This window comes from Echeneis naucrates, chromosome 1 (genome assembly GCF_900963305.1).
Source record: "Echeneis naucrates chromosome 1, fEcheNa1.1, whole genome shotgun sequence".
Classification (NCBI taxonomy): Eukaryota; Metazoa; Chordata; class Actinopteri; order Carangiformes; family Echeneidae; genus Echeneis; species Echeneis naucrates.
In genome coordinates this window covers 2,813,682-2,829,564 of record NC_042511.1, presented here as the reverse complement: position 1 = coordinate 2,829,564, position 15,883 = coordinate 2,813,682, and the positions used below count along the sequence as shown (strand labels likewise).

The following is a 15,883-nucleotide window of genomic DNA, read 5'->3' as shown; positions in this document are numbered from 1 at the left end:
CAGAGCTGCCCTTCCAGAGGGTGAAAGTATTCCCCCCAACCCCCAACACAAGCTGAAATGTTGCAGCTACCTTACGCATGTGGATGGCAAAAGGTTCGGTCCAGCCATCAAACAGCTTGAGGAAAAGGAGGCCCTCGCGTGCCGGGATTTCGTCCGCGTCATTGATGACAAAGACGTCGTCTGACCGAGCGCCCACCACCCTGGACATGCCGTTGCGAGTCAAGAAGGTACGCAAGTAGTCGTCTGCGATCCAGCCGTCCTGCCGACCGCCTTCTGGGAAGTGGTCCAAGAACACGTAAAGGATCTTGTGACGTACGTAATCGTATGTACCGTTGAGAAGGAGCCGCAGGAAACTGGGGAAAACAAAGACATTACACTCGGAAATTAGGGGATTCATTAATGAAGTTACGACACCATTCGTAACAAAGGAACATAATAGTGATTTTAGCTTATTCACTTTGAGTACACTTACTTTGACAAATGTTTTGGCGATTTATATACAATTTGGCGGATGATGGAACTCAAGCAGTTTCCAGGAGTTTCTGATTCCACTGAGTAAGCTTGCATTATTTATAACATCACATTAATATTGTGCAGTAATGTCGCTCAAACTTCTACACTTGAGGAAATTGCACGTGAGGAAAATGGAAATGTTGCCGTTGTAATGGGCCAAACATATATATATATATATTATATATATATATATATATATATATATATATAAGATACTCTAAGTGACAAAGATCTTTGACGACAGAGAAACCGTCGAAGAATGACTCATTTCACCTGGTGATATGCAGAACTACTGAATTTAGCTACTTTGACACGTCCCATGATTGAACGCACCGATCTCTCCCATCAAGGCTGCACACCGAGGCAGTCATGTTGTTCTTGTCTTAATCTGCTCTAAGATTGCTCTCAAGACATTTTGTGTTGTTGCTGAAGGAAATCCGTTGTAATCATTATGTGGCACGCTGATACTCCAGAAGCGTGAAACGGCTGGCTGTGAACAAAGGCCCGGAGCTGTAAAAAAACTCGTACTAAATACTAGTGGAAAGTGTGAGCATTTGGCACAAAGTGGGGATTTATACATCGATGTATTTGTGAAAACAGAAGCTCAATCAGATATTTCAAGGGTGATTAGAACCTTAAGTGGTCTCTCATCAGTATTAATCTGTACGGGTGTGATGTGACAATGGTTATCAGATTTATGCCACCCTAATAATTGCACCACGTTGTCATATTCAGGAGCCCACTTTAAAATGTGCTGAGCTGATTAGCCATATCAGAAGGCACAGAGAGTCATCCGGCTGGTGGCCACAGAGCGGTGTCAGCGAAGGATTGCACAACTCGCTTTAAGGCACTTTGACCTTTAAGTCCACGGCTTGCGTGATTTCCCTTCATGCACTGGTGCAGAATTGCAGGTCTTACCTTAGAGGCCGTTTCTCTCCGTAAGCAGTAAAGTTGGATTCACAGACGAGGAAAAGGTCGACGGCTTGGGCGAGCTCGTGAAAGCGCACGTGCAGCAGGTCAAACTCGTGGTTAACGTTGATGGCGTTGATCACCCTTCGTGGGGTCTCTCTGGGTGTCAGCCTCTCCTTGGTGGGCAGATTGGAGTGGTACACCATGGTGGGAACCCCGCAGTAAGGTCCGTGCCATCCTGGCCGGCACACGCACTTGACGAGCCGCTTCCCGTTGCCTCGAGCCCTCATCTTGGCTTTTGGCGCTACGGAGGGCTGCTGCTGGACTTGCAGAGGTTTCCGTTGCCCAGCAGCCGCGGCCCGAGCACCATCTACTGCTCCGTTGGCGGCAGCCCCCCCTGATTTCCCAGAGTACTCCTTTGGGGTTGCCACCTCCGTCCCCTGCCTGAAACAAAGAGCTCCAGCTTTGGTTCGGACAAAGTAAGGTGTTTTGTCATCTTGAAGCTGGTGAGTGCGGGTGTGGAGGTCTCCCATGGATTCCAAAGGGTCCGGCAACTGCTCCTTGAAAAACAGCGCCTGATGCTCCTGTCCGCCCATCGCGACCTCGGGCAGGTTGGGCCCAGCAGGTTGAGCTTGGTGGCTGGGACTTCGAGACTTCATGTGTTCTTCAGCTCTCTTCTGAAAAACAGACGGAACGGGGAAACTGTCACAGCAGTTCCCTTTTAAATACATACAATGTGTATTATGATATATTTTAATGTTCATTAATTGAAGGATACACCTTCACATTTAGAGCTACAACAAGGTGCTTACAGTTCACAAAGTTTAATTACATTTGGAATTATAGTTCCCCAACATGCTCCTGACCCCAAAATGACTTCTAAAGGGTAACATAAAAAGTAATCATCTAACCAGATATGAGGTCAATATTGCAGCAGTTGCTGCGAAACTGATACAGACACTGAATTTAAAGTACAAGTTGATGATAGAACACGAAGAGAAGGCAAAAGCTCAATGACTTTGAGAGACCAAAACCGGGTATACACCCGAATCTCATTGGTCTGAATTTCAAGTTTTGGTCAATGTGACTGCTGAAGGGGATCCATTTTTAGGGTGTGTCAAAGCTGCAGCAATAATATCCACCCAAGCGTTCAGTAAACTCAGTCAATTGTGCAATGGAACATGTGTGCACAAGACTTTAAATCCGGGTAAATGTATAAATAAAGGAGAGACACTGATTCAAATTTTGAAAATCAACATACAGAGATCAGGAATTGAAGTGAGCAGCAGAGAATCTATTACAACATCAAATTGGCCTTTTATTAATCCCACAGCCTAAAGTGGACCTTAAATTTTGATATTACTGTTTTGCTTGTTGGGTAAGCCTGTGATATGAAATAACCATGTTTGTGGTCATTTCACTGTCTAGCAAAGTATTGTGTAACTTCGTTAGCAGCATAAACAAGACGAACTGTGGGTGAATAAAATCAGGGAAACTGTCTCAGCCTTGTCATTACAACTTAAACATGCCAGCAATTATTTCTTGAGTAAGACCGTTTCAGTTTTGACAGGAAAAGCTATTGTTCTCTACAGTGAATGTTGGACGGCCACAATGACATCCAATAAGTGATAACACAGTTTGTTTTGTCTCAATGAGTCCATGAAAACAGACACGGCCTTTCGCTGAATGCTGGAGATTTCTTGCACATTGAGATAAACACAGAGAGAAAATGATAAGACGGGGAGATAAAAGATGGCATCCAATACAATGTGCGAGGTAAGTAATATTACATTAGAATTGCTTTGGCAGGGTTATAAAAAATATCTTTCAACAAGACCACTTATTATTTTCTCTTCCTTGTTTACATTTTCTCCTGTCATTTCTAAAGACCTACAGTCATCCAAATAAAACATAAATTTTAAGGTCTAAACATACAAACAAAATGGAAAATGTGATTCCAGGTGATATAGACATAAATTGTAAAGACCATTTTCTTTCTCTCCATGTTGAATATTTGGCACAAAACCCAGCAAAGGGCCGGTATATTGGATGGTAAATTCATACCCTATAAATGTTTTTACAACCGAAATGGTGTTTATACTGCCCCCCCCCCCCCCCCCCCCTCCTCCCCCCGGGTATTTAGGCAGAATCCAAGAAGGTCGTATCAAGTTTCTCGCTTTCTTTTTTCCCGTAAATCACTAAAGTATTCCGACATAAACGCAGAGCAGCTTCAGCCAAAGTTTACAAAAATTATTTTGTTTTTGTGTTTTGTTTTGTTTTTTTTAACTCTGGCTTGTTTTATTCAATAAGCGACATGTGCTGCTGTTTACTCAGTCCTGCTGTAAGCTGTGTTCGTACATCTGAGACTCCACTTCCTCCTACTTTAAAGGGTTCAGCTAGGTCCTTTAAGAAGATCAGATCAAGAGATTTGCAGCAACTCTGAAGTGAGCAGGTGATGATTAGAAAGCCTACAAATACAAATACAACACAACAGCTGTTTAATAAACGCTAACTTTGATAAATGTAACTTGGTGACAGAGACTTTACCAGTTGGTGGGTCACACCCTAACAGTTTCCCAGTCTGTTATCGTTGGAAGGTAGGAAATAAAAACTGAATGGTTGTCCAAACTCAACATTGGCACGAAATATACAACATCCGCTGTTTCAATATTCTGCGTCACACTAATGTTAAAATTAGATATCCTGATAATGAATTTTGGTCGGCATCGGCAGGGGTGAGTTTAATTATCCCACAGTCAAAACGCACACATAAACCTCAGTCCAAAGTAAACTGTAATCATGCTTTACGCTTCCAAGGATTCCTCGCGCTCATTCATGCCACGTGCAAATTTCTTATTTCACCACCTCACAAGAATTTGTGAGTTGAACAGATTCTTTCTCAGGTACAAAGAAATCAACAGTGAGTATTTGGTGGCAAAAGTCAAATTCAACAACGCCACAACGCACAGCTGTAAAATAACGCCACGGAATATTACTCACCTCATCTGGAGAGTCTCCCTGATGGCTCTCCTCCGGTTTCTCCCAGGGGTGTGGTGCTGCTGGACCTTCCTTCTGCCGCGCCTCCAGCCCTGCGCTGCCAACGATCCGGGGACCTCCAACCACGACCACTTGATTCCCCAGAACCATCCCGCCTCCTCCCCCTCCTCCTCCTCCTCCTCCTCCACCTCCGCCTCCTCCCACCACGCCTGCCACGCCTCTACCTTTGGTGTCCGATTGGCGGAGAACGGGCAGGGGAGGGGCCTCTTCAGGGGAGGCCGGGCTGAGCGGGGTGGCGGAGGCTCCCTTCTCCCTCCAGAAGAAGCCGGTGACCATGATGAAGGACTTGATGTTGGGGTACGGGGCGGAGAGCTCGCGCAGCAGGGAGACATAGTGGAGGGCCTTGTAGTAGTGGAGGAAGGAGATGACGCACAGGCCCACCGTGCACAGCAAGAACACCCTGTGCCGCCGCATTTTCATCCTGGGCAACAGAAGAGAGAGGGAGAGAAATAAAGACACGTGAGTCTGACTAATAAGACCAAAAAAGAAACCAAAAAACAAAAACAGCCTCAGGTACACAGCGTCACACACCTGCTCCTTTTCATCCTGAGTCTGTTTTTTATATATAACCCACAAACCAGCTTGATTTGATTATGTATTCTTTGACTCGAGCCTGGATTTGAAGTTTGGAGCGAGACTGAATTGACTGTAAATCCGGTCCTTATAGTGCCAACATGTTAAACGAATGAGCGATGATGTGATATGAAATGACTGCGTGCGACATAGAAGGGGTTGATCTTAGTGACAAACCGACAGAGATCGCCGGACGGCGTGGCGTCCCGCTGCAGCGCCCCTACAAGCACAATTACACGCGCCGACATTGACGGGCCTGTTCGGCGACACGGATAGCGAAGTGTACATAATTTATTCTGATGATCATGCTGATTAAATGATTTGATTTAACATCCATCCGGTATATTTTTATTAGGAAGGAATCAGCAAAGGGGCCGTGAATGAAGGTAAATACTGTATCTAAATTCTGTATCTTTTGAGGCCTCCATAATTGAGAAAAATTACATAAAATTGAGTCATTATTACATTACGACAATGTTCAAACATATTACAGATAATATGGTTGTTTTTGTGTACATCTGCCTTTGATCTATATTTTCTCTCGCTGCCAGTAAAAAAAAAGATTGAAATAAAGCGTGAAAGAGGGCTCAGAGAGTCTTCATACGAGCATGCGTCCTGGCTTTTGAGTGGGCTTCACTTTTTGGCTAAGCACAGGCAGAATTATGGTGAAGGACCGTGGACACTCACAGAGAGATTCAGCCGCACACTCCAATCCATCTCCACAAATATTAAGATATCTGAACACACGAATAAAAAACAAAATGAGTGAGTGGCAGAAAACACAACGCGCGCCGTGAATCTAAGTTGTACTGCGTGAACTTAAGACCGCATCCCAAGGTCTCCTTTACTGGACATGAAAAGAACGGTGAAAAGGGAAGAGGAGAGTGAAGAGACCGGCAGGTGGAGAGGTCTGTCTGAAGTCGGGGGAGGAAGAGTAGGAGGAGGAGACGTTCAGAGGAGCTGTGGTGGGGAAATGTGGTCCGGTGGAAGAGAGAGAGGGATGAATGAGGAATGTGAAAGCAGAGATGAGAAGAGAGGAGGGAGGACGACGAATCCTCTGTCGGGATGAAACATTTCACATTCACATACAGCTTTGAAAAACTGTTGTGAAACCTCACCAGAGGTTTTAAAATGCTCCTGGTATCAGCTCAGTATAGATAAGGCACCAAACCAGGCGTGACCTCAGAAGTCTGTCTGAATCCAGCCTAATGCGGCCAAGCTTCTTCCTTACAAGTCAGGAGTACGTCTCAGGTCTGGGCCTGATGTTTGATCAGCCGATCCCTGCTGTTGCAGCCTGATTATCAAATCTTTGACAAAACGCACAACAGAACACACAGAAGGCTGACAGTATGAGGTTTGTCGATTTGACAAGAGAAAATGCGTCATCTGGATCTGAAGTCACGTCTTCCAAAAAACAAAAAGGGCTTAAACCGGCTCAGCTGCTCCTCGTGCCAAGTTTTAGAAAACAGATCTGTCAGATGTGACAAAATGGAGCCTTAGGATTGTGCTTGGACCTGAAATATCTGGGAGGTTTAGGCTGCATCACCACAATACTTAACTTCACACCGTTGGAAAAAGTCCCAGGATTTAAAATAAAAGAAGAAGAGGAGCAAGTTGTAGGTGGTGTTTCCAGCCCGTGTCACACCTTCCCCTCATCTTCAGTCAAAAAGTGCTAAAACTGCAGTTATGGCAGAAATAAGCGACCGCTTTCAGTTGGAGACGCAATGTGTTGTTTTTGCTACTCCGTCTCCACGCAGAGACGCCACATTGCTTTTTCAGAATATAAATGAAGCGAGCACAATATAGCTCGGTTGACGTGAGCACAATCGTAGATGGAGGAGAGGAGAGGGAGAAGAGGTCAAAGTAAAAAAATAAATAAATAAATAAAAAAGGCGAGATGAGGATGAAGCTGGTGCTGTTCGGTGTATTACTGGAGCACCCTGCCACCTCATCTCCCACTGTCACATCCTCTCTGCAATTCTCCCAGCTCCCCGCTATCATCTGTCATCTCTAATTCCCCTTCACGTTCACTCCTTCACTCCACTCTTCTCTGTCTCCCACGCAGCTCGACGCAAAAAGACAAAGGGCAGGAAGTGGGGAGGGGAAGGGGGAAGGGAGGGGGGAAGGAATAAAAGACTCGTCTTTCACTCACAACTCGCAGCATAAAGAAAAGAGGAAAGGAAAAGTCACAGAAACGAGATGTAAAAAAAAAAAAAAAAGAGGGCTGAGCGGGTTGGGAGGGGGTTACTTTCTTCTTTCCTTCAAAAAAAAATAAAATAGATAAATAAAAAATACTGCGATAAAATTCGCTCAAGCGTCTTCAGGGAGAGATCATGGCAGATCCCTGCCATAAATATGGCATGGAAATAAAGTTGAATCAGACGCTTTTATCTTGAAATCAGTGCTTTCGTTGCCAGCGAGGCTATCAAGGTTCATCAAAATGTCTTTTGAAAACCAAAATATCTTTTTTGCATTTCAGGAAAATGCCCTAATTAGTGTTATTTACCAGGAGTTAAATGAGAGCTTGTTACTCACTCTCGCTTCTGTGCGCTTAACATGAAACCGAAGCCAAAAGATTGTAAGCTTAGATCGGCATGATGGCTGAAAGGAATGGAAGGTGGCGAGCTCGATGCAAAAGTCAAGTCAATTCATCTCGATCTTTGTAGGCAAATGAAAAAAAGAATCACTCAACTTAATTTTCCACAGCTTTCGGCCTCAGTGTTACATGTTCAAGATGAAGTATTGTAATAATGTTGTGTCAGTGACCTTCCAGTTTGGTTCCCTCTCAGTATTGTTGATTAAATTTGAAGCTGGCTGGGTGTTCGGGGTTAAAACTTATGTAAGGATGTCAGCGTACGGCACAGAGCAGCTTCTTCATTTTCAATGGTTGATCTTTTTCATTAATCAGCGTGACCTTATGCAAACATTTTGGAAACATGACATGGTTTTCAATTGGACACTGTGGCTCTGCTGTGTGTGATGTGCTGTAATGAATCTGAGTGAGCTTGACACAGCATGCCCTCTGGGACACACACATATTTCCACCACTGGAGTGTGAGCACAAAGCAATCTCCCAAAACCTTCCCAGATGCCAATGACAAAAGAGTGAGATTTGAAAAGCAGCAGGTAGTGAAGGAAAGAGCACCAAGATGGCACAGTGGACAGCTTGAATGAAACATGGACATACATGCGTGGAACATAAGCAGTACGTGTCTGAGAAGCAGATGATTCCTTTGTACACCTCAAACTTCAGCTGGATCATTTTCCGATGTTACGATTTTTATTTATTTTTATTTTTTTTGAAGAATGAAGCGCTGTATTCATTAACAGCAGGAGTCGGCAGGAAAGTGTTTTTGTGGAAATCTGAAGGCCGTTCTGTCACTTCATTCACAGTTCCTGGATACCTCTCAGCCATCTCCAAGTTCTGAAGCACAAGTTTGTTTACAGATGAAAAGGTTTGGAAGAAGCACAGAAAAAGACACCAGGTGGAAAATAAACCACTACATCTACCAGACTAGTTAATCCCATTGCCACTCCAGGCGTCCCATCACCAAACCAAATACAAAAACACTTACAAAGGGAGAAACTGCAGGCATAGTGCGGATGTTTTCTGTGGATTCAAGTGGCCTGGTGTCCAGGTGCCTCGATACATGACCGCAGAAACAACCGTTTGTTGTCTATTGTGGCATCACCTTCCTTCCGTACCTGTCAGATAACGACCATGAGGGGGAGCTTTAAAAGTCCAATATCTGACATGATATCACACAAGTCTACAAGCTTTATCTTTTGATTCTGCACGGATCTGTCTACTACCAGCCTGGACCCGGGCCAAGATGGCTCCAAGTTCTGGCATATCGCATCGCTTCCTCTCCTGTCTGGTTAACACCCGGAGGAGATGCCCGTGATGACATCACTGTGTCAAAATGAAGGTAACTGTAGAAAACTGTAGAAAGCGTCTCCTGAACCACACAACAGATTTTACACTTTCACGTCTTTCCCCTGTAAAGCTGTGACTCCTGAAAGACATTAAATTATCATCCTTAAACTTTATTACTGCTTGGATAATTTTGATTCATTAAGTGTAATTAGCCTTCCCATCTAGAGAGTCAGTTATTATCGTTTTTTATTATCCTCTTCTTTTTTTACTGCTCCTTTTAATCAACCACCTGTCCAGAATACCAACACCTGGAGATCTGAAGAGAAGCAAAAACAGGGAATATTCAAACTTAAAAAATATTCAAATTATTACCAGTTATTCAGTTATTTATCCGCCCCCCCCAAACTTTTTTTTATATAGTTCTCTATTTTATGTTTTGTTGTGCATCATTTTAATATGTTTTTCTACAGAAAACAGTATTTGGATTTACTTTTTTGAAAATCCAAAGCATTTTTGGTTTGCTTTTTATTTGATGCATAATAGTGGGTTTGAGAAGAACTACACAATGATTCTGATTATTGTAATAACAGAGAGACGCACAAAGGAGAACAAAAAAAACCCAAAACAAAACAAAACAAAACAACCACACACTTCACCTTTTCCCTCCCCACCCTCATTTCAATCCAAATTTACATCCTGCTCATCACTCTGGAACAAACGTGTGTTGTCAAAAGCTCTGTAAAATGAGGCCAACCAAATGGGGGGGGCACCAAGCGTCTTTGCTGCGATAAGTCAGCCAATCAAAACTGAGAATGTGTTCAGGACTGGAATGCACTGAATTCACGGAAGCTGGAATTTTTCTGAAATCTACTTTATGTGTGTTAATTCAGGGCGCCTTCAGTTCCTGTGTTTATACAACTGAAAGCTTTTATTTGCAGGCAGGCTTCTATCGCTGGAGGTCGAGAGCAGAGAGATGGCTGCTCCACAGTTTGTTTATCTTATCAGACTGCTATTACTTTTAGATGTCACTCCTTCAGAATAAATCTCCTCTCTCTCTTTCTCTCAGTTTTCTTTAAATAAAAACCTTAGAGAGCATAGAAAAGCTTCAGCCGCTGGTTGACAAACACAGCCTAAACATTTGGTTTGGAGAGATGGAGGCTGATCCGAGTGATAAACAACCACAGACAGCGTACGTGCCAGGAGGAGGGCCTCTGCCAGTTAAATGCCTCTAATTTCATCTTTTTGTGTGTGTGTGTGTGTGTGTGTGTGTGTGCGCTGACCTGTTGAACCAATTTTACATTGAACTGAGCTAATGTCAGTATTTGGGATGGCAGCCAGGGGAGGGTGGGATTCGGTCTGTCTGTTGTTATGGCAGCATTGGGAGGAACCAGCAGAGGTCCATTTTTATTTTTACTTCCATTTATTTTGAGGAGAAATATCCAACATATGCAGCACAAACACTTTGATGCCACTGTATTTGGCCTACCAGCTCTTTCCTTCCCTTTTGGTAGAACAAAAGCCCGATTCTGTTTACTCAAAGTAGATGTTGTAACAACAGGTCAGCTCACCCAGAGTGAAACTTTTCGTGGTTAATTCTGGGTGAAAAAATCTTGTCAGACCAAAGAGCTTCCTATTTGATGGGAAATGATGAGCCATTCCATTAAAACTGATTCTCAACATGCAGCCAGCTCAGCATATATCACACATAACAAATGTCAAATTCACTGAATCAGTGTATCGTTTCAGGATAATTGTAGAAACACATGTGAGCTGATATTAACGAGCTCAGCCGAACAGCAGTGACGCGCACGCTTGCTTTTACTATGTGCACTGATTCATGTCACATGAACAGTTTAACGCTGTAAAATGGATCTCAGTAAATCACCGCGCTGACTTGTTCACACAGAGGACTTGGTGTTGTACTGTACAAACGTTTATGCACACAGATGTGGGCAGACAAACTTCAGCAAACACAATCTCACACTTATTGGTTCGTGGCTCTAAAAAGTTGCCAGATCAGCTGAAACTGTTCCATAGGTGCAATGATAAATGTGCTTCATACAAATCGCCATTTCTTTCCCCTCAGCACAAAGAAAACTCACAAACATCTTCCCTCACGTGGAAAGGCGTTGGTACTTTCTCATCTGGACTACAGAGCGTCTTTTTCAGGAGCGCTCACGGTCACCTAACAAACGGCCAGAGGGTAGGACCACACAAAGCAAAGCACCATGGGTGAAGTAGCTAATGATACTAGCTTCCAACCAAACAATTACCTAATGTGTTTAGACTGGAGGCCATGAACTTTAAAATAGAGAAGTGTTTCAACCAAACTCTGGAGTTCAGCAACAGCAGTGAGCCAACCGATACGTTAACTGAAGCCACAAAACCCTCTGCCGGGTTCATGTGACCGTTATACAAGTGTCACAGAGAAACACATGAACCGACATGAAAATAGGTAGGGGAAGTATCGGCATTGTGCGGTGGGGTCAGGGTTGGTTCGAGACACAAAACGGGGAGTTTACAATTACAGTTCCAGGCCCTCGGCTCACATCCATTTGAATGTTGAAGGTCAGAAACACTAGAGCATGTTCGGTAATTGAAAACCAGCAGTATGTAGAAGGCATCGAGTTAATGGGGGGGGGGCAGGAGGTGGAGGAGGCCAAAGTTTGACACGCTTCATCCGTTTTGTCTGCAGATCAGGTGACGGACGTTATAGTTCCCTAAATAAAATATATGGCGAGAAGCAAATTGATAATTTTGAAAGAATGTAATCATGTCTTCGCTGCAGAATGATGGATCATGTTTGTAATGAAAGGGCCCGACTTCTCTATCATCACTCATCAATATAATGAGCAGCTGTGGCAAGAAGCATTTCATTAAAAATGGGCTACAATTTAAAATCCCATTAACACGCCGACAGAGACTTTGTTTCCTTTAAGTGTTTTATCTTTCTCTGCGCAACTTCTGATCTGACGGTCGAGCACCAGCATTACATTGGACTGCTGAAAAAGAATAAATTTATTAAATCCAGAGCATCAGGTTGGTCCTTCGTGCCAAGATGAATGAAGTTTCAAGATGAGGTCATAAACTTTTATTGGTTTGAATCCTCCATTGCCAGAATATCAGAGTAAATCTCTCATCGTGCACCATTAACTACCCCCCCCCACCGCCACCCTCACCACCACCTTGTTCCTCCTTTTAAGTCCTGCTCAGTTGACGCTCTTTCAGAGTTGGTTCCTGTTAGCAAACAAGCGCTTTTCACCAGACTGACCATGAGGAGATCAAACGCCAGCTTGTTCCCTAATCTGCATGTGCAAACTTGGTGAGTTATTAAAGAAACTCACTCGGTGGGGGGTGAGGGTTAGTCATGCTTCACACTCGCTGGACTTTTCCTCTTATTGCATTCACTACTTCTTCTTCTTTTGTTTTTGTCCCCCCCCCCGCCCCGCCCCCCCAGCACCTCTTCTGACCAAAGCCATCTGCATCAGGATGAGCTGAACTTTAACTGGCAGCTGTAAGAAATGCACACACTTTAAGATTCAAGGCATATCCTGAGAACCTCATCGGAAAGAACCTCAAGAAATAAACTTCCACTTGATTTACGGCACACTTCACAGACTGCTACCACCAATATTTTTTTTTTAGAAGGTTAGCTTTCGGGACGAGAGAAAGGGGACATATCCGCCTTGTCCTGGATATGGTGGCCTGTTCGTGCCTATTAAAGCTGTTAATGAGTGCTGGTAAAGTTTGTTTGGCTTGTTTGATTTTTTTTTTTTTTTCCTTCTTCTTCTTCCTCTGCATCGACTTGGCTGGCAGCCACGCTTCACTTGATCGGTGCCTTTTGTGTCATGTTGGACCGACTGTATCAGCTCAAATCGAAGTAAGCCGCTGTTTTAATAGAAGTGATTCGTTGAGCCGCTGCTTTTGGATGGCGGCCACGAAGCCTGCCTAGGTCTGAGTGCTTTATGTGACCTAAAGCAAACACTTTGACCACAGCATAAAATAGGACCTTGATCGTTCCTATTTTTTGTTGTTGTGTTTGATTGATTTGTGTGATAAAACTTTCATAACTGTCCCGTTCAAAAGTGGATTGGGATTTTTTGTATATTCTAAAAACAGCTCCCGATGGGTGTGTTAATACAGAGTAAATAGAGCAGCTTGTACATGCCAGTGACTCTAATCTCTGTTGCTTATTTTCTTTCATGCACTTAATGGTGGTCCATTAGTATCTGGCAGCGTTTAATCATGATGCTCCTGTTAAATCCAATAATAAAAATCTTTTTAATCATGTTATTTGCTGTCATTTATTTGCTTGAGATTTCCATTTGGGTGTATTTGCATTGTGGGAAATCACGTCCCATAAAACATCAGGCGAGGCAAAACACAGTTGATACTGGTAGACGTGGAAAACTGAATGGAAGTTCGGTGACATCAATGGCCGTCTTTTTCCGAAGGAAACAATCTTCTCTTGTCTCTTTTGTGGCAGTTTGGGGGAATTCAGCTCCTCTTCGCTGGGTTAACGGGTCACTGGTTTGGTGAGTCAGATGTCTGGAGAAAGCCAGCGTGCTAAGTGGGCTTCAATAATGCAGACATGGTGAGGGCCTTGGAAAGTGTGTGTGTGTGTGTGTGTGTGTGTGTGTGTGAGAAACTGCATGTCAAGACACAACCTGTGTTTAAGCGAACATGGGACGTGGAAAGCGGAAGCTGGAGCTGCAGTGAGGATTCGTCCTGCCTCTTAGAGACTCGGTGCGTGTGAGGAATTTTGTTTGGGTGCTGCAAGCATGATTTGGTGTGTGTGTGTGCAGAAGACGAGCGATGGAATGAGGTGGGAAGATGGGAAAAGCTCCTCGGAGCTCATCTATAATTCAGCTCTGTAGTGGTCCACGAGGTCTTCCTCTCGCTGCCCTTCCTCCCTCACACTGACAGTGGAGACAAGCGTCTCTCCCATCCAGCGCTGCCTCTGCAGAGGAGGAGCGTCTGAACTGCACCCGATGAAGACGTGAACATACAGAATGTGTTGAAAAAGGTAAAACAGTGACTTCTGCCTTTATATTTTTCTTTTGTTTTCTGATGTTATGTCTTTTGAAAACAGTTTGGCGTTTTATTTCTCTTTTGAACTTGAGCACAAGCATTCATCCATTGTGTCATTTTTCAATTAAAGTAAATAACGAATATCCCCACACTTAAAAAACACTTTAAGCTTAAACACAGGCCAAAGGAAGAAGCCTCGAGGGGATGATCCATTGCTTCGAATTAATTTGGACCTTCATCAACAGCGAGACTTCCCGGATCCATTTAAAAAAAACAAACAAACAAAAAAACATTGAGTAAATCTTTTTACTCTACATTCATTAGATACAGCAGCGTTAAAGAATTTCAGAGAGCCAGCTGTAGGAGAACGATTTTACGATTTAGATTTCTAGTTTAATGGCCAACGATGGACCATCAACTTCCCATGTTACTACTCGTTTCCATACTGCCAGACTTCACAAAACTCCTCCAGAGATCCAAAATACAAATAAAAACTGCTGACGCAGAATTGATCAGACAGAACTTCTGCCTATTAATAGGACATAGCTGTAAGAACATCATCTTGCCATCTGTATCTTATCATATAAATACAAATATATGAATATAAGTCAGAAGCAAAAGCAGGTTATCATGAACAGTACCAGGAGGAAAGGGAGAAGAGGAAGGGCGCATAGTATTTCTGCAAAAGTAGTAGTAAGTGATCCACGTATTGATTTTGTGTACTTGTATATTTTTGTTTGTAGCCGTAAAGGCTGCACAGTCAGCGCACCTCAGGCACAATAAAGCTCGCTCAGCTGAACTCTTTCTTTTCCTCCATCCAGGCTGATTCAGCTGTTCTCTTCATTCACATCCTTCCTTCCTCTCTTTCAATCCAACGCTCGCTTTCAGAAACTCTCCGACACCAGCAGCTCACAGCCGCTGCGAAGAAATGCTCACATCCGGATCTCATCTCGGTACCAATTCCCCTCCGTGGTTTTACTTATTTGTGTTTTGAATTGGAAATACAGACAGAAACTAACCAGAACTTCCCTTAATTCACTCGTGCAGCGTTGTCAGCTAATGTTAGAAGTCTTAGGGAAGACTTATTACATATTTGATGAAGGTGGTCGTGATTGAAAGGCTGAATACTGAAATGTTATTTTTTGGTAAAAAGGGCTCTGGAAGATGCAGTTAATGAAGCTGAAAAACGTCGATCCTCATCGTCGTCCTCTTCACGTTCTCCCCATAAATAAATAAAATGACATGCACCCTTATCAAGGTTATCACGTGCGTGTATCCTCCTGGATACGTGAAGATATAAATTGTACGAGATATGAAATATCAGCAGTGTTTTCAGTGATGTATACTGAATTAATAAAACAACTTGTATGTAAAACTTTTATTTTTCCTTTCCTTGATTGATTCAACCGTATTTTTAATGTAAGTTTTCAAACTTTGGGAAATCAGTGTCAGACTTTTGGACCCTACTTTCGCTCTATGTGATATCTCATATATCTCTTTGCTAATATAACTAATATAAATACATCTACAATATGATACAAGTATAACAAATGGTATTCACGTTTATACGTGCCCATATATAAATACTGTTTTATTTTATATGTATAGATATGAATGTTTATATTTAGAATTTGGCCCTCCAGCTCCAGAATGTTCTGCCCTGAAAAGCTGCTACGAGCCCCTGCAGGCCCCCACATCCCCATCCATGTTGAAGCGGTAAGCTATTATACATCTGTGGCCTACGAGAAAATGTCCCTCTGCTACAAAGGAGCTCGCTTAAAACTTCCCAAATTCCAAAAATCTGTATTCACTGTTGTACATCACCGGAGAGCTCTGCTAATGAGCACAGTTCTCTTAAACAGCAGTCCTCACCGCAGTGATTCACCCCTCTTTAGTCATTTGCAGGATCCGTCCTCTTCTATC

At 43.2% G+C, this 15,883-nt stretch overlaps 1 protein-coding gene across 6 annotated transcripts in view; it reads right to left on the bottom strand.

Annotated features, from left to right (window-relative positions):
* mgat3b (beta-1,4-mannosyl-glycoprotein 4-beta-N-acetylglucosaminyltransferase b) overlaps nt 1-15,883 on the bottom strand; it is a 57,060-nt gene that overhangs the window by 10,351 nt on the left and 30,826 nt on the right. For 3 of the 6 annotated variants that reach the window (XM_029527698.1, XM_029526995.1, XM_029528435.1), the window contains exons 2-5: nt 8,628-8,757; nt 4,423-4,900; nt 1,432-2,099; nt 71-353 (exon numbers count right to left, since the gene is read on the bottom strand). In XM_029527698.1, the coding sequence (XP_029383558.1) occupies nt 71-353; nt 1,432-2,099; nt 4,423-4,900; nt 8,628-8,704 (1,506 nt within the window). In that variant the 5' untranslated portion in view covers nt 8,705-8,757. The remainder of the gene's footprint in view (nt 1-70; nt 354-1,431; nt 2,100-4,422; nt 4,901-8,627; nt 8,758-15,883) is intronic. The other 3 variants (XM_029530693.1, XM_029529914.1, XM_029529190.1) reach the window with 2 other exon arrangements.